Below are 19,461 nucleotides of genomic sequence, written 5' to 3'. Positions count from 1 at the left end.
TAAGTGTGTGTTCTAACCAGGAACTAAGGTGTGATAATAGTTTATTTATGACAACATATTTTCATGCCTTAGTTCCAGATAAACACTAATGTACCCCCTACTGAAATTTATAAGGCTACGTTACCAAGGAGTTCTGTGACCACAAAGATGCAGAAATTCTACAACTCCCAGTAGCATCTCCTCTCTACCATATAAGTTCCACTGCTTGTACTACAGTTTTATTTTGCTTTGCTAGGATTTTGCAATAAATAGTAAACAAATAATTAAATAAACGGTAAAACATACTTAAAGTTTATATTAAAGAAATAGGCGGAAAAGAGCATGGGATGTTAAAGTGCAACCAACCCACACACACACACACTAATGGAAGCCCATACCTGGTTTAAATAAGCTAGGCACTTTTCTAGGCACCACAGGCAGCAGATACAGGACTTCAGCATACATCGTGCACAGGCATTTTCCTGCAAGACAAAGTGTGATAGAAACAGCTTATGTGATAGTAGGTGGAATAACTGCTTTTCTTAATGTGTACTTTAATAAATGGATTTCATTGAAACATAGGTTTACCAATCACAAATGTTATATTTTTTCAAAAGGAAAAAAAAATAAAAAAGGTTTTACCATATTTAAAAGTTTTTAGAAACCATATCAAACCGTTTTTTTTGGTTGTGTCTGAAAAAGTAAAAGTAAAACATGCCATAACAAATATAAGATCTGTTATCTGGAAACCCATTATACAGAAAGCTTCCAATAACAGGACGCCATCTCATATGAAGTCCATTCTAAGCAAATGATTCTATTATTTCCTTATCTATGTAATGATAGAACAGTACCTAGTAATTGATGGTAACATGGGTGGCAAATCAACCCTGTTGGGTTTATTTAATGTTTAAATCGTTTTTTAGTAGACTTAGGGGCCTATTTATTATGCTATGAAAAAAAAAATTCGCTGGAATTTTGAACGCCATCTCCCATGAATTCCATTCTAATTAAATACTTTTTTTTATATAATTATTTCCTTTTTCTCTGTAATAATAGAACAGTACTGCAGTATTATGCTATGTAAAACAAAATTCGCTGGAAAAACAGTGCCAAATGCTGTGTAAAATAAATGGCAAACTAATCAAGGTTTGTGATATTTTACGCCATGTTACAGATTTCCCACTGCTTCAGACCTTTGTAAGTTCTGGCCGAAGTTGCTCAAAGAAAAAGCATATAACTCCATTTTTACACCATTATTTACACCATATAATAAATCTGCCCCTTATGGTATGGTGAAAACCCCAGGTCCCAAGCATTCTAGATAACATGTGGCACACCTGTATTATTTAGCAGTTTATGAGTTTAAACCCTTGATCAGCATCAGCTTGGACATCAAAAACTTGTGCAGCTCAGCTGACCATAAAAGATTTTAGAGGTATATGGGCCAAGTTGCTGTACCAGGCTACAGGCACGTCAAGTGTAAAAAATTAGCAGGACTTAATATTTTAAGAATATGGATAATTTGCTGTGGCTGTACAACATAACTAGGGGCTATGAAGTGAAGAGTGGGAATTAGGCAATGTATAATTTAGTCATGGTGTTGTGTAATATAACATGGTGACTATAGAGACTTTTTAATGTACAATAGATAACATGGAGAGTTTTTAAAAATAAATTTGGGTGATGGGCAAATTCACTTAGTTCACAAACTAAATGTCACAGGGGATTTCACAATGTAAATTGCCACTTAAGGATAGTGAATTAGGGATGCACCGAATCCTGGATTCAGTTCAGGATTCGGCCTTTTTCAGCAAGATTCGGATGCGGCCAAATCCTTCTGCCCGGCCGAACTGAATCCGAATACTAATTTGCATATGGAAGGGACTTTTTGTCACAAAACAAGGAAGCAAAAAATGATTTCCCCTTCCCACCCCTATTTGAATATGCAAATTAGGATTTGGATTCGGTTTGGTATTCAGCTAAATCTTTCGTGAAGGATTCGGGGGTTCGGCCGAATCCAAAATAGTGGATTTGGTGCATCCCTATTATGGATTTTAAAAAAAAAAAGACCCAAGAAATGTACAAAATGGAAAAGGTAATTTGCATTTGTACACTTGCTTCTTTGCCTTATACTGGAATGGAATAAAAGGAAAGAGATAAGAGATCTGGAAAAAAGAATTTGTGAGAGGATGACTCTGCAACAGACAGAATGTCAATATACTGATAGAGCACTATTGTCAATACTGGCACTGTAACTATTTCTATGATCAATATTAATACAGTGTGATTTGTATTTTCAAGTCCAGCATTTTCCACACATTGCTATGCCTAATACTGACCGTAAAACAGAAATTTGGGCACCAAGGAGTTGTTTCTAATCAGGCTGAACATTTGGCCCTCAGGCTAAAGAACCAATGATAACAGGGGCTTTTGTAGCACCAGTGATAGATCACATCACCTGTCTGATTGTTCACATGTTTCAGACACATATCTGGGTGATCCAGTTACTGGTTGGGCAGGCTGTTGTTTTGGCCTCCTCTATGGGTCAATAAGCTGTAGACAATGGAGTGGCTTAGCCCTTAGTTAATGTTGACACATGTATGGGCAATAATTCAATGATGATATCGACCGGTCTCCCTTCTTCCATTCGCATCCAAATTACTAGAAAGGCTTGTTTACAAACGCCTGATCCAGCATCTCACTCACAACTCCCTCCTCAATCCCTTGCAATCTGGCTTCCGCCCATCACACTCGACTGAAACTGCACTCACCAAAGTAACCAATGATCTTCTATTGGCAAAGTCTAAAGGTCATTATTCCATTCTAATCCTTCTAGATCTCTCTGCAGCCTTTGACACAGTTGACCACACACTCCTCCTTGACATCCTACACTCAGCTGGCATTCGGGACACTGCTCTTTCATTGTTTACATCTTATCTGTCTGACCGTTCCTTTAAAGTTTCCTTCTCTAACTCTACTTCTACTACTTTCCCACTCTCTGTTGGAGTTCCTCAAGGCTCTGTTCTTGGCCCCCTGCTGCTCTCGCTCTATACAACTTCACTAGGAAAACTTATTCAGTCATTTGGACTTCAGTATCACCTTTATGCTGATGACAACCAACTCTACTTGTCTACTCCTGATCTTTCTATTTCTGTCCTTTCCCAAGTCACAGACTGTCTCTCTGCTGTCTCCTCCTGGATGTCACAGCTCCACCTGAAACTGAACCTTTCTAAAACAGAACTAATCATATTTCCTCCAAGATCTTCCCCTGTCCCTCAGATATCACTCACCGTAAACAACACCACCTTTCATTCCACCACACAGGCACGCTGCCAAGGAGTTATCTTAGACTCTCATCGGTCTTTTTCACCACACATTCAAACACTTGCAAAATCTTGCCATATTCAACTGTGCAACATTGCTCGAATACGACCCTATCTCAGTTCAGAATCAACTAAAACACTGATTCAGTCTCTCATCATCTCCCACCTTGATTACTGCAACTTACTCCTCACAGGTATTCCAACAAATCACCTTTCACAACTCCAATCTGTTCTAAACACGGCTGCTAGACGCATTCATCTAGCTCGCCGCTCAACATCAGCTGCTCCCATATGCATGTCCCTTCACTGGCTCCCAATCTCTTCTAGAATCAAATTCAAATTACTTACACTCACATTCAAGGCCTTTAATAATGAAACCCCTCCCTATATTTCATCTCTAATCTCCAAATATACTCCTTCACGCAACCTACACTCTGCTTCTGATCTTCGCCTCACTTCTCCTCTGATCACTTCTGCCCATTCTCGTCTACAAGACTTCTCTCGGGCTTCTGCTTTTCTCTGGAACTCTCTCTGCCACAAGCTGTTAGACTTTCTCCTTCTTTCCAAACTTTCAAGCGCTCCTTAAAGACTCATCTGTTTAAAGAGGCCTATTCGATGTACCTTAATTAATAATTGCTGTATCAAAATGACAAAATGTTTATATAATCCTAATGTCTCAATTGTACCCTAACATTTAGTTTGTAAACTCTAATCTCTAGGTCCTTCTAACCCTATTGTACTCTGTAGTCCTTGTTTGTTATCCACCATTTATTCCCTGTTCGCTATAACTGCAGTAAAGCACTGCGTATCTTGACAGCGCTATATAAATAAATGATGATGATGATGCAAACTGCAACAGGCTGATTTATATGTGATATATTGTGCTTACCTTCCCTTTCAGCTGGCTATGGATATACATTAGAATCATTCGGGGAATTTTCACCAATGTGATGATAAAAGCCCCTTTAGCCACTGTCCCAAGATGGTAACGAATGAGTCGATTTACTGAGGCCAAAACTGGGGTAAATGGAAGATCTTTTTTGTTTCTATGGAATAACATTAATAACCATACTGTAGGTATTAAACATATTACACAGGAAAAATATTGTTTCTGTGGCATAACATTAATAACCATGCTGTAAATATTAACGAAACATATTACACAGACAAAATATAAGGGCTATGGCAAACAAGTGGTGCCTAATATAAAAACCTTCACAAAATATTTGTTTTTCATGGCCTGTGAATACCTCTCACAGATTTGAATTTATTCCAAATTGCCTGCTTTCAATACAAAAATGTGCTTATCAAAGCATCTCGTGTAGAAAAATATATATATTTAGTCAGTAAACTAGTGGAAAATTGCAGAAATAAATGCTGACTACTTAGCTGTGAAAATAGTAATTTATAAATATGGAAAATTTCACAAGTACTGGAGTAAGAAAAATGAATATGAATTGCATCTTATTTAAATACAATCTTCAAAAAAAATCCCTACCTTGTGAAATAATATGTTACCACAGCTCCGGCAATGGTCATTTGTTGGCAAGCTAGAATAAACTCACTGATCCAAATGAGCCCCACAAGATGGTACCACCACATGTACTGCAATGGGCCATTGATCCGAAATTCCACAAAGCCCTGCTCATTAGTGAAAGGGTCACCTAAAATCAAAGTGATCAAAGTTAACATAAACCATAAAATGTAGTGAAGGGAAAGATCTATGAAGAATTAGATGCATTATTTTTTTATTAGTTTAAGAGTGATATTCTGGGACAATTTGCATTTTTTTCATTTTTTAATTCTTTGTGGTTTTTGAGTTATTTAGCTTTTTAATAATAGTTACCTTTAAGGTGAACCACCACTTTAAGCATGTGTTTTTTATTAATGAAGTGAGTATTACATGGATGATGCCGGTATGGGATCTATTATGAGGAAACCTATTATCCAGAAAGCTCCAAATTACAGAAAGGCCATCTCCCATAGATCCATTATAATCAAATAATCCACATTTTTTAAAATTGATTTGATTTAAATTGAATTTCCTCTGTAATAATAAGGATTTCCGACACTTCTTAATAGCAGCGCAGAACACACTGAGCATGTGTAGTGCCAATGACACAATAAAGAAAATAAATAACTGTCAATCTGCGTTGGTACGTCAGTATATAAATACAGCATTTCTAACCAGGCTTTAGTTCCCCGTTAAAGGCACAGAGTTGCAGACTCCTTTATGTGATCACACTGTCCTAAACAGAAGAAATGTCTTAACATCTAGGACTGTGATCCCCAACCAGTGTCTCACAAGCAACATGTTGCTCTCCAACCCCTTGGATGTTGCTTCCAGTGTCCTCAAAGCAGGTGCTTAGTTTTCAATTCCTGGTTTGGAGGCAAGTGTTTCATAAAAAAAAAACAGCTGTACTGCCACACAGATCATCCTATATGCTGCTGCTGGTGGGGGCTGTTTGGGCCTCTGTCTGGGCTGATTGGGCCTCTGTGTACCTTAAATGGCAGGGCCTATTTTAATTCTCAGTCTGGACCTGGATTGTAACTCCATATGTTCTATGTATATAATTCATGTGATTTAGTTGTATAATCACATTTACTTTACAGTGCTACGCAATATGTTGGCGCTATATAAATACATGTTAATAATAATAATCTTTGCCTCCAAAAATGCCCCAGTAGCTCTCCCATTTTCTTTGTTGCCGAACATGCTCTGTGCTACTGCTATTTACTGCACTTGGGGAACGACTCCCAATATACTGTATATAAAGAATAGAAATGTCAGTATAAGGCTGATTAGTAATTAATATAGATAATTACTACAGCTATCAGCTCAGTAACCAGTGTAACTAGCATCAGAAATTAATAATCAGCATTGTAGTATCAGCTTATATTGCAAACAAACATTTTCTTCTTGTACATTTATGACGACCCCTAAGCTTAGCTTTTTAACAGCTGCTCAAGGATCATTGCTGCTATTGAGAAGCTGAAAATTTGGTGTAAGTAGTACAATAAGTTCAGTATATAAAATATCACATTTGACCATTCATTTTTAGGGTTTAGTTCTCCTTTAAGTAGCTGTGTCATATGTGGACACCACAGAGAAACAATTTAAAGTTTCAAATCTGATTAAAACAACAACAAAAAAAATCAAGTACATCATATGGACGAATGCCTTAACAGTAATTAGCAGACATTACAAACATTAAAGAGTATTAGTTTAAAATAATTCTTCTACTGCATAATTTGAACTCTATTTGCTTTTTAAAGAAAAAACTTTATTAATAAGCACATTATAAGACTTTCCATTTGAAAAGCAAGCAAATGTTTCCTTTTCGCAAGAAATCATTTTCTGCATACCTGCAGTTCCAATGAACAGCAAAACCATTACCCAGTAGACCCAAAATAAGAGGAGAGCAAAGAAGGTCCAAAAGGGCTGGAAGACAAGCAGTGGGAGATGGATGAAAATCTTCCCGGCCACATGGAACAAGGCAATAGTGAGGGCAACTCGCTTGCGCATAATCAGCATCATGAGTAACAAGATGACCTAGCAGGGAGACAATAACATGCTCAGATATATATATTATACAGACACACAGAGAGATATCTGGAATAAAAGTATAAAAAACAGCACTTTCAAGAACGAAGTCCTGTAGGGGCATTATATATACAGTTACAAAAAAATTCACACATTTCAAAATTAGCTGGCACTCACATTAATAAAAAAAAAAAACAAAGTGCCTGGGTGCAGTCATAAAATATAGGATAAGCAAACAACAATTTCTGCACTCTCAGACGTTTCCAGCTTTCAAATTAAGGAATAATTAATGCTTAGCATGCCACTAAATCAGACAACATACAAGGTAATTGCATGGTAATATAAAGGCTCAGTTGAGAATGATCAATAAAACACAGTAATATACAGGCTCAGTTGAGAATGGTCAATAATACACAGTAATATACAGGCTCAGTTGAATGGTCATTCAACTACAGCTTTAAAATTAGATTAGAAAATATAGCTAAAATGCCATATTTTATATAGTGAACTTAGATATAGTGAACCAGGTGTACTGCCAAACAGAGCCTCCTGTAGGCTGCCAGTCAACATAGGGGCTACAGGCTAGCCAATAACAGCCATTATTTGGCACCCCAAGGACAATGCTTGTGTTGCTCCCCAGCTCTTCTTACATTTGAATGTTGCTCACAGGTAAAAAAAGATTGGGGAGTATGGGGACCATTGCCTTACAGGAAGCAGCAACTCAGCAAAGAGCCTGCAGAGGATAACTGGTTTAGAAGAATAAAGAGTTTGGTGTCAACTTTTTAACTCTAATAACACATGGATGGCAAGCCATTTGTTGGCTAGAAAACAACAAACACTTACTGTAAAAATGGTGGCAGCAATGGCATAAATAAGCAAGGCCTGAAGATTGTCTTTGGAAACCTGAAGTTGATCTGGAGGGAGATTTTCATTGAAAGATTTCTTGTTATCAGCGTAGAGCCACCAGAGAACCCCTGTACCTCCTAATTAACAAACGGTAAGGAGAAAAGAAAAAAAAACAACCATGTGAAGCAATGACATTGCCACTGATCCTTGTAAAATCCATTCTAAATGCATTTTCTTGTGCAAAAAAAGCCATAACAAATAACTTCCAAATGGGTTCTGGAATGCAAAAGTTATTTTGGCAAAACTGCTTATTTAATTCACAGAACATTGAATTGTGACTAAATGAATGTTTTAGTGCTGAATAAGTAATTGCTAAAAACAGATGATTACAGCATTAAAAGGAGAACTCCATGAAAGAAAGTGTAATTGTAAGCAACTTTCCAATAGACATTAGAACCTTCAATCGCAATCACAATTGCTAAAAGAAGTATCTGTGCAGAGGTTTGTATTATGATGTGATCTTCTGGTTTAGAATCCTGAAACAATGTACTATAGCAGCAGCTAGCTGATTTAGGGCTATGGCAGATGAAGCAATAGTGAATGTGTGTCCCAAAGCACTTTTATCAGCTCTATTTTGAAGCATTATTCACCATGACCATCATGGCCAGGGTGATTACCACGTAGGTCTATGGATGGGCAATTGCAATCACCGGCAAAGCTTGAAAGCCCCTCTGCCATAGTCCCTAACAGAGCTGAACAGATGCTACAGTATAATGTTTTCAATCAGAAACGTTTTGGACATACTTGCATATTACTGTAATAAATGACACATCCATTCTACCTACTTTGCTGCAATCTCTGACCATTTTTATGATAAATCAGTTGTCACCAACATATAAATTACCCTTTTCCCCTAAAAGTATCAGAAAAGTTTAGATGAATGCATAAATTCACTGACTTACTTCAATATGCTTTCACATGACAGACTGTTTGAATGTAGGGTGATGGATCTTACTTAATACATGGAGGCAAAGTATACGGGCACACAAAATGTTCTACTTTAAATTAGAGCTGCATGCTTATGGAAGTAAAAAAATAAAAAATAAAAAGGGTGTATAAAATATAGCCTTAACTAAAGAATACTAAATATTCATTCCCTTTATTAAAAATTATACAAGCAGGGTGAGAAAACCTTACCAAGTGATCCGAATATGACCAAGATTGTTATGATCCAAACAAGTACTCTGGAAATGTAGCGGATTACAGCCATTAAAATCATAGACAACACTGTAAAGAAATAAAGGAAACAAATAACCTTGCTCCTCATATATATCTATGTCATTCTTGGTGTTTTGGTACAACCACTATTCCAAACAATGGGTTCGATTTTGAAATTCAGGTCCATATTGTTCACACATATTATATTTATATATGCACATAAAACCTACGTATAACCTATAGGTAGGATAAATTACCATTCATGATAACATTAAATATATGTGTCCCGAAACGTGCATGCCAGAAACGTCGCTGTTATGAGATCTGATGTAACTAACAGGTTGTAATTTTTGTACACGATGAACTATATCCTTTTCCATTTTGATAAACTGAGTGCCGCCTCTGATCATTTGATACTTGCTATATAATTGGAAAAAAGCAGAACTTTCCCCATAAGGCTGAGCACCAGACATAAGTGAATGCTGCTGTATACTTGTATCGATTAAATATATATATATAAATATTTTGGCATGAGCAGCATTTTTTGGCTGGTTTTGCCTCCAAGAAGAATCAATTATATATATTATATGGAGAGCTTCTTTGACTGCATGTATCTTCCACATACAAGCACCCCCCCCCTCAAATCAACTCCAGGGCTTTTATCTGCTTCATTGATGACATAATGAAGAAATTGCCCACACCTGCCCATGAAATTGCCTTTTAATCAATGGTCCAATTACTTTTGAGCCCCTGAAATGAAGTGATTGTGTTAAAAAAGGCTTTAGCTCCTCACATTTTCATGCAATCTTTTTGTTCAACCCACTGAATTAAAGCTGAAAGTCTGCAGTTCAACTACATCTGAGTTTTATTTAAAATTCATTGTGGTAATGTACAGAAACAAAATTAGAAATAAGTTGTCTCTGTCCAAATATTTATGAGCCTTACTGTATATACACACATATACAGGTATGGGAAGTTATCCAGAATGCTCAGGACCTGTGGCATTCCGGATAACGTATCATTCTGTAATTTGGATCTTCATACCGTGAGTCTACCACAAAATCATGTAAACGTTAAATAAACTAAAGGCATTTATGTTCAAGCTCCCATATTGTTCCAGTACTTTCTAAGTTTCTTATAGGAATAGAGCAGTGTTGCATTAAAAATGGGTCAGATGTTTAGGTCCTATAACCATGTATTGCACAGTTGGATAGTGCACAAGTCCTCCTAGGTGCCACCTTCAGTCCATAACTGGCTTAAGAAGTGTTCGGGTAACATGTTGACTACATAAATTGGCATGGTATAAGAGCAGCATATTGTAAAGCTATTTTACATCAACAATTACATTATAAGTCATAACTACAGTTTCAGAAATGACATAGGTAACAAATAACAAAATGAAGTTCAATTAGTGGTGTTACTATCATGACTTGTTCAAGCCAGTTTCCTACAATAGGTGGTTAAAGGATGAGTGAAACCATCATTGCTTCCGTTAATCTTTGGTAACTACTGATATCCAGTTTTCAGTAAATCTAAATATATTGCATCAAAAGGAATAAAGAAAGATTGAGTAGTTTAAAAGACAGATTCTATATATAAAAAATTAAATTTCATTTGATAGTGTTGTTACAATATATTCTGCATCTGTATGTTAACCTGGAGGAAATTACTGCAGCTGACTTTGCATCCTTCGCTGTTGGAAAAACTGACCCATTTCAGAAAACTGAAAGGAACCCCATTAAAAAAAAAACAAAAGCAAAAAAAATAAAATAAACAGTTTAATTGAATTAACACTATATGAAGATGTTATAGGTTCCTAAAACGTACTACACAATGAAGTCTAGTAATAAAAAATATCATTACCTAGTGATAACAAGCAAAGTCCCATTATAATTTCTTTGCTGGTCATTACTCCACTAATCAGCCTGTGTAGGACACTATTGTCACTGACAAAAGTGATCAGGGCTTCTGCAAACTTGGCATAGCAGGAAATGTTCACAGGAGCACAGCGATGGAAGAATGGAATAGGTGCACTGGTGACACAAGGAGAAAACAAAAACAAAAAAGGAAAAAAAAATTACTCCTACCGAACTATAAAATGGAAGGAATGTCACATCAACACAGAAATGAAAGGTGAATGGAGGCCATGTGTTTGTGCCATTAACAGAGATCAGGAGGAGAGGAGTCTTCAGAGATTCAGAGAGATTTCAACATAGTGCAGAACTACACTCAGGGTTGCTATTAGGAATTGCAGAGCCTCATACTAATAATCAGGGCATTCCCCACAAGTGGGCCCTAATTATTTACCAGTTTGTCACCTTGGCTCCTGGATAGAAGGCTCTGCAAAAAAGTAGTATGGTGCCCCAAAGAAAAATTGTGGATGATTGTCCATGTCCCTGATACACCCCAGCTACACCCATTATACTGAAACACCACCCACAATCTACCCAAACCATGTCCACTCTCCCATAAGCCCACTCCTTTGATAATCTGTCAAACACACTTCTATCTCTTGGGGCCCCCTCTGCCTTCCTGATGGCACCCCTGACTACACTTGAGATCAGCAAGAGTAGGTGTTCTGCAACAAAAGTCTAATGACTAGGGGGGTTATTTATCAAAGTCCGAATTTATCCCAATATTTTCTGCTACAAACTCTGATCAAATCCGCTCAGGTTTTTTACGCTTATTTATTTTTACATTTTCCTGAAAATTTGCTTTGCGGGAAAAAAAGATTTTTTCGGGAATTTTTCACCTGAAAACTTTGGGGTATTGCCGTAAGCCAGCGCACATCACAAAATCATTGGGACTTCTCCCATTGACTTATATGCAACCTCGACAGGTCTGAGATGCCGGATTTTCAGATTCTGACTTTTCCATCCTCCGGGGTTTAATAAATTCTGAAAAAATGTGCGATTTTTTAAAAGTCTGATTTTATATAAAAAACCGCCACTCTATAAAAATTTCTATGGGATTTTGAAAGGCGTATTTATCAAAGGATGAACTTTCACCCATCGATAAATACTCTTTTAAAAATTCCATAGAAATGAATGGAGAGCGGCGGAATTTCACTCTAGAGAATCTAACTACACTCTTTGATAAATATAGCCCTATTGATAGTGGATGAATGGATGTGAAAGCCAAGACCATATACAATAATGTTAAAAATGAGCGCATGAACATGATAAATAAAAAAGGCCCTTGATTTGCTTCCCCTCCCTTCACCATAGATTAAATTATGCCTAGACAGGTCCAGGATATTTACCTGCCTCTTGTTTCCTACTGGTTTCCTTGTCTTGTTTTGTGCTTGAGTCATAAACTTACATTTCAGGCTAGTTTTTGCATAGAAAAGACATAATATATAGAAGCATGCGTGTGCACATGCATTGCGAAGTATTGACTACAACTTTACTACTTATAAAATTAGAAACCACAAGATGTTTATGTCCTCATTCTACAAACATTTCAAGACAAATGAGGTTAATATCTGCAGCACAGGAGAAGGCTTGTGAATATCTGACAGGACTGGAACCAGATTTAATCTAATCATCAGCTCACTAATCGATTCAGAAACAATAAATGCTTTCTAGATATCCATAACAGAACATTCAGATCAGTGTGTGCACAGATCCTGGTCGAATGACAAATACAGGCTTCTATGGTTAGGAGAATGAATCAATCATTGATCTCATTAGGTCAATAAGTTGTTCCCTTCTTTTGGCTTCTGGATCTCAGACAAGCAAAAACCAAATGCAATTTATATGTATTAAGACATTGCAAGCAGAGATGTAAATCAAAAGATTTATGGTCTTGTTTAATATAACCTTCTGCCTGTATCCCAACTGTGACAGCAGAATAATAAGCACAAACACAAAGATTAAAGAGTCTTTTACAGAAGTTTTCATGCTCCATCAAAATTTTAGTCAAAGGCATGCTAACCTCAAAAGGCGCAGCCTATATCAAGAGAACATTTTTTTTGATAACGGTCTTTTATTTATATAGCATCGGCATATTAGACAGCAATTTAGAGACTGTTTACCATTCACACCACTTTTTTCCCCAGATATATGCACATTAACAAAATAGATGGCTGAGGAGTATGATCGGGGAGGCAAGGAGTTATACATAGGCATACTTAATTAGGTGAGCAGTACATTCTGGAGGCTGCTGTTGCTAATAACAAAGTTTTGAAGATATAAGTTATAATAGGCAATCTAGCAATCTAGCAGTTCTAGCAACATCCAAAAATTAAATACATAGTCACCCACATATTCCACAATAATTAGCCTTCATGCCGAGCCTCTCTTCAACTTGCTAGGGGAGCGCCACAGTATGCAAACAACTGCTACATGCTTGGATAGCCAGAATTGATAAAATATGCATGCAAATATAAAATAATACTTTACATTGATAATTCTGCAAATGCGACTTTAATATGAGACTAAAGCCATACATGAAGATCCGCTCGTCTGGCAACATCGCCAAATGAGCAGATCTTTCACCGATATGACCACCAACGGTAGGGCTATATCGGAGTGGTCCGAACATTGAATTACAACGAGGAGCAATGGGCTCCGACGGGTCGGTTGGCGGAAAAATTAAACCTTCTCGGTCAATATCGTGGCCAGATATTGATCGGGAACACCGGGCAGATAAATAAATTGCCGAATTGGTCTTAAGGACCGATATTGGCAGCTTTATCTGCCAGTGTATGGCCATCTTTACAAAGACTGGACCAGATTCTTGAGGTCTAACAATTCAAAAGACACAAAATACAGGGAATCCTCACAATTCGAGTGAATGGACATTGTGACCAATGCATCTGAAAAATGCATAAGATATAATAATGCAGCAAAGAAACCTACATCATTTCTTGTCAAACTGCTTATATCATTTGAGGGATTACTTAACCATATCCATCTGGTAAAATTGGTGGTCTGACAAGTATAAAACCAACATTTTAGTCAAAAAATACATTTAAAAGATGAAAACTGATATATTATATTGTGTTACAGACAGAGACATGTTCTTGGTAAAAGTGGCAAAATATAGAACAGCTCACAGCACATAGCAAGCACTTGAAAGGAATAAAAATGTGTGATATATAGAAGTATGACATAAACTCAGTCTGTAGCATGGCATGAAGTCTGATGGTCAATGTAGCTTCACAAGGGCATAAAAGAGCTTGAACTTGCTAAGGGGAATACCTAGAGCCGTAAAGAGGGATGTGTGTTTGCAAAAACCCGTTCCAACAAATTCAAACCAGTCAAGACAAACATCAATACAGATTCAATACAAACTCAAAGGTATCACTGCTACCAAAACTAGATTCTTGAAGGACCGTGTTGGAAATGATCCATCAGACTCAGAGCAGTCAGGCCAAACCTATTAATTCTGCCTAATGTCCATCTAGTAATCTCCATCGCAGCAGGGTGAAGTCTAAATTTCATCGGCCAGATTTGTTTTTAGGACAGTCTGATAAAATATTCTACTTATTGTTACATTACAATATGATCGACAAGAGTCTCCTCTCATATTGTTAACTGATGGATGAAACTTTTATTACAATGATGGGTTAGCCAATAAGATCCTTCGCAGGGTGGCAATTTTTATAGTAGGGAACTACTTTCTGCATAAAAATGTGTAATATCGTGTATAAATCATTGTGAAAAATATTTACTATATTGTATGTCTAATGTTTTATCACTACAAAACCAAAAGAACTGCATGCAACTGTTATGTGAAAAAAAGGATTTGTCCCATTCCTCTATTAATGCATATTTTTCACAGTGAATGGTTTCTGATCTTTAAAAAAAAAATAATATTAGAAAATGAACCTGAATCTAAAATCTAAAACAGTTGCTATAAGATCACTACATTTGAAGGAGACGGAAAGTCTATTTAACTTGTGGGTGCCAAAAGTTAAGGAGCACCATTGGATGCATTTACTTACCTGACACCCCGGGCTGGTGCTCTTATCAGCAGATATTCTGCATTAGCCAGCACCAATAAGTGATCCTCTTTTTCATTCACAAATTTCCCAGGGAAGATGTATGCACAGTAGAATGAATTAGCCGGCTTTTTCACGGCTTTTCACTGTACAGCCCATGAACCAACCACGAGAAGAAAGTAAAAGCAGGAAAAGGAACGCTCCATGGTACTCGCTGGAAGAACCCTGGGCCAGTGCAGTTTTCTCCTGATAGGAGCACAGACCCGGTAGGTAAATACTTGGGGGATGCCTACGTTTTGGCACCCCCAAGCAAATAAAACACTTTCCTTCTTTCAGAAACAAAACTACCCAACCCTTATAATTGAATTTGCTATTGCCTCCTTCAGCTTAGCACCTGGCTGTACAAACTTTAACAGCAATAACTGCACTCAAACACTTTCTATAATTTTATATCAGTCTTTCAGGATGCTGTTGAAGAATTGTAGTCTGCCTTTTTTTTTTACTAAGCCTTCCTCAGTATCTCTAGCTCAAATAAGGACTGGCTTGGCCAATGCCAAAGTTTAATTTTGTTTATTCTCAACCAATAAAGCATGTAGAAATTGTTTTGTTGCATAGCCCAGATAGACTGATGGCCAGAAATTCTTTATGAGAATTATATGGTATAATTATGCAGAGTTTATAGTTGAGCTTCAACGGGACAGGTTTTAATCATAGTTGCATAGTTAAGTTGGGTTGAAAAAATACCAAATTCCATGAAGTTCAACCCCTCCAAATGATCCCCAGTGCATAATAAAATTATGTATATATATATATATATATATATATATATATATATATATATTTATATATATATATATATATATATATATATATATATATATATATATATATATATATATATATATATATATATATATATATATATATATATACACACACATCTATCTAATAAAGCTGAATCTGATCATACAAAGCCAAATCCACTTACTGTAATCTGGTGACCTCTGGGCCCAATTTGGCCTTGCATATGGGTTGGAAAATTGGGCCCAGATGTCACCTGATCCGATCTTTGGCCCACTAAACAGAGGGGCAAGTCAGAAGAGGACAACATCAATTCACCAATGCAGTCCACGCCCAATGGAGTTTTCAAACCTGCCCTAAATGAGGTAAGATATCTGCTGGGAAAGCAGTCAGGGACAGACAAGAAGCTGGCACATAAGCTGCTATGCTTGGTCTGAAGGGGCCAAATCGGCAACTTAAATCTGTTTATGTATGGCTAGATACATACGTTCAGCTGGTTTACTGATTAACTAAGGAGGAAGCTTCTTTTTTTACATGGGTGATAGTGGCATCATTTTCTTCTGCAAATACGGAGGTAATTATTAAAAAACTATTAGCTTTTTACTCGGGTTCCTTTTGACTAATAATGCATTGCAACAAATATACAATTATAGGGGAAAGCTGCAAAACAGAGAATGATTGTAAGCAGCCAATTTGATTTATTTTAATGTGCCAGATTGGGTGTTGCTTTAAGACGGGCAATGTCTTTATGTAGGTATTTGCTTATTTACGTACAATATCTCTAATGAAATATCAGTATTGCACTTTGAATTCATATTTTCATAATCATTTTACCCCATTTTATACATATTTTTTGAATATTAAATTAAAAATGTAAAAAAGTCACTCACATACAAACAATACTACTAGAAATTCCAGCTGGTTGATCAAGTCTCCATCTGGAATAGTTACTGTTTGAATGTTAAAGTATCTGCCAGAATTTAGTAAGTACCTTTCATGTCTGATTATAAAAATAAGCCTTCACGGGTAAAGCTCCTGACAGACTAATCACTCCTACTTGTTCTCTGAATTAAAATGAAAACCTAGAAAAGCTTTAATTTGGTTATCTGTGCAATGTGCTCGGTAATCTTTATACATATGCAACTATTAAGTAAAATCAGAGTAGCTCAAATCATGTACCGAGAGGCATTATGTACCAGAAATCTCAGCAGCTCTAATAATTTTAGAGAAAACTGCCTGACAAAATGAGAAGCTCTCGCGTCATTTCTTTTTCTGATCAATTGTAACAGAGTTTAAACAGCTTCTGGCATTCTATCTTCTGTGCGCAGGGGTCAAACTCTATAACAAACAAAAGGTTACCAAAAATACAGCACAAAAGGGAAATGTCTTTTATTCCCCTCAGGGATGATTGAAAGAAACCTTGAATGAACACAATACAGCCAGCTCAAATACTGTAGAAGATTATCACACATCTATTGATTGCACAAAAAAACCATCTATTCTCCTCAGATGCCAAAAGATAGAAAAGAATCCATTTCACGAAGGAATCTATCTGCCGCTTAGTCCTAAATGACAAATGCCGAGCAAGACATAAGCACTAAACTGTCAGTTATAACTTAGACTTAGTATGGCTGTTGCTGTATATGCAACTCAACGCAAATCAATCAGAAAGAACACCCATTATACAAAAGTCTCAAAGCTTTGAGACATTTTTTTAGCTTACCTTTTTGGCACTGGAAGCTTGGGGCATAATGATGATGCTCTGCTGTCTGTAGTATACTGGGAAGGAGTGAGTGAATAATCACATAAAGCCGAACCTGCAGAAGAAGGTAATGATGAGTATCACAAAAATTAGGAAAATATAGTCCCTGCATTTCTATCCTAAATTCTGTAGCAAAATTTATTTTTTATGAATATGTACTAAGACACACATTGCATACTCTTCTTTTCCCCAAGCTTAGTACAGAATTAACACTCACTGACTATTTCGCCCATGTATCAGTTGGGCAGGCCATGTGAGGACTCCATGGGGAGATAAGCATCCCTCTCTGTCTGAACGGACCCAATTGGCAGCTTAAATCTGCCTGTGTATGGCCACCTTTAGCACAGGACACAATTAGCATCCAAACCACAAGGGAAGAAGCCCTTGTTCCTATCGCAATACAGTGAAACTCTAGAGGTGACTTTATTTAGCAGATATTTTTTGTAGGTACACCTGATAAAGCTGGTAAACATCCATCAGCATACAGCAGGAGTGCCCATGCTTTACTAATGCAAGGTCTACTTTTAGTGATGTTGTCCCATTATGATCTACATCCATAATATCTCTGTTAGCATTCTGTTCCATGGAAAATATTACTTATATATTATATTGATTTATAAGAAAATTTATATTACTATATTTAACAACTATTTCTTAAGTAACCATAATAAAAAGAATATCTAAATGAAAAGAATAAAATAGAAGGTTATTTCTGTCCATTTGGGCTCCATATGAGCTATTGGGGAAACCCACTGATTTATAACAGGAATGCAAATATCTCTACAGGCATGTTGTTAAAACAATGCCAACCGAGTGAATAGTAACTGAAAATGCCCTTTTCGGAAACATACCCACATGACGAGACAAACGCATCTCTAACACCTTTCACTAGCAATGGCATGCTTTCAAATACATATTGAAAAATAAACAAAGAAAGAACTGTTGGGTTTTTTAAGGTTTATTGTTTATTTGGTATAATATGATTTATTTACAAAAAATTAATAATATAATATAACAATTAATGTCATCAATGTATACTATGAAGGAGACACACTCTGTGTGTGCCTCTTACAAAAGCAATGTTTTCTGTGCACTTGATGTAACTTTGAATTTATCCAATAAAATACAAGTTACAAAACAACAGAATGATAATTTAGCTAAGTTGATTGTTGACAGTGAGATCTAGTGATCACCAACTAAAGGTCCCCATAGACACAAATATTTCTATTGCTGAATGACCGATTTTAGCAAAGTCCGACCAATCCTTTGAAATTATCGTGCGTTTAGTGGGATTCGAACGTCTTTCAGGAAATTGATCGGCCAGGTTAAAAAATCTTTGTCGGTCCCAGTGCAATCTATCTATGTTTGCAGGGCCAAGCAGGCAGCTACCCTTTGTTCTCCTGGCAAATTTGTCTTTTTAGTTGATGGACAATTTGAACAATTGTACAATCGTTCCGAGATAATCATGGTCTCACGATGATCGGATCTTTTAAAAATCTCAACATCTATGGCCAGCTTAAAGGTCTACTGGTAGATCCCGATCTACCTTTTGGACACCCCTGGCATACAGCATTTATAAATCCATTTATCTTTTGAACGTACACAGAAGTTCAAAACCAAAACATTTGCTGAAAGATTAAAGCCTTATCTCTTTTAATTGATCCATAACAACTAAGCTTGCTTTGTACTGTTAAAAGAGGGGAAAGATAACACACAAATGAAAATGGCACAAAATAGATTTAGGGGCAGATTTACTAAGGGTCGAATATCGAGGGTTAATTAACCCTCGATATTCGACTAGGAACTAAAACCGTTCGACTTCGAATATCGAAGTCGAACGATTTAGCGCTAATCCTACGATCGAACGATCGAAGGATTATTCGTTCGATCAAAAAAACGCTGGCATTCGAAGGATTTTAATACAACGATCGAAGGAATATCCTTCGATCAAAAAAACGCTGGCAAGCCTATGGGGACCTTCCCCATAGGCTAACATTGACTTCGGTAGCTTTTAGCTGCCGAAGTAGGGGGTCGAAGT

The 19,461-nt window shown here is 36.7% G+C and overlaps 1 protein-coding gene across 1 annotated transcript in view; it reads right to left on the bottom strand.

Moving 5' to 3' along the window:
• The window catches only part of slc44a1.S (solute carrier family 44 (choline transporter), member 1 S homeolog), a 60,421-nt gene that overhangs the window by 7,279 nt on the left and 33,681 nt on the right, over positions 1-19,461 (bottom strand). The window contains exons 5-12 of the mRNA XM_018243763.2: positions 17,385-17,478; positions 10,777-10,946; positions 8,893-8,982; positions 7,693-7,832; positions 6,672-6,858; positions 4,804-4,969; positions 4,195-4,351; positions 378-461 (exon numbers count right to left, since the gene is read on the bottom strand). Of these exons, the coding sequence (XP_018099252.1) occupies positions 378-461; positions 4,195-4,351; positions 4,804-4,969; positions 6,672-6,858; positions 7,693-7,832; positions 8,893-8,982; positions 10,777-10,946; positions 17,385-17,478 (1,088 nt within the window). The remainder of the gene's footprint in view (positions 1-377; positions 462-4,194; positions 4,352-4,803; positions 4,970-6,671; positions 6,859-7,692; positions 7,833-8,892; positions 8,983-10,776; positions 10,947-17,384; positions 17,479-19,461) is intronic.

This window comes from Xenopus laevis, chromosome 1S, assembly GCF_017654675.1.
Source record: "Xenopus laevis strain J_2021 chromosome 1S, Xenopus_laevis_v10.1, whole genome shotgun sequence".
Lineage (NCBI taxonomy): Eukaryota > Metazoa > Chordata > Amphibia > Anura > Pipidae > Xenopus > Xenopus laevis.
The sequence above is the reverse complement of the archived record's forward strand: the minus strand, read 5'-3'. Positions and strand labels throughout refer to the sequence as shown.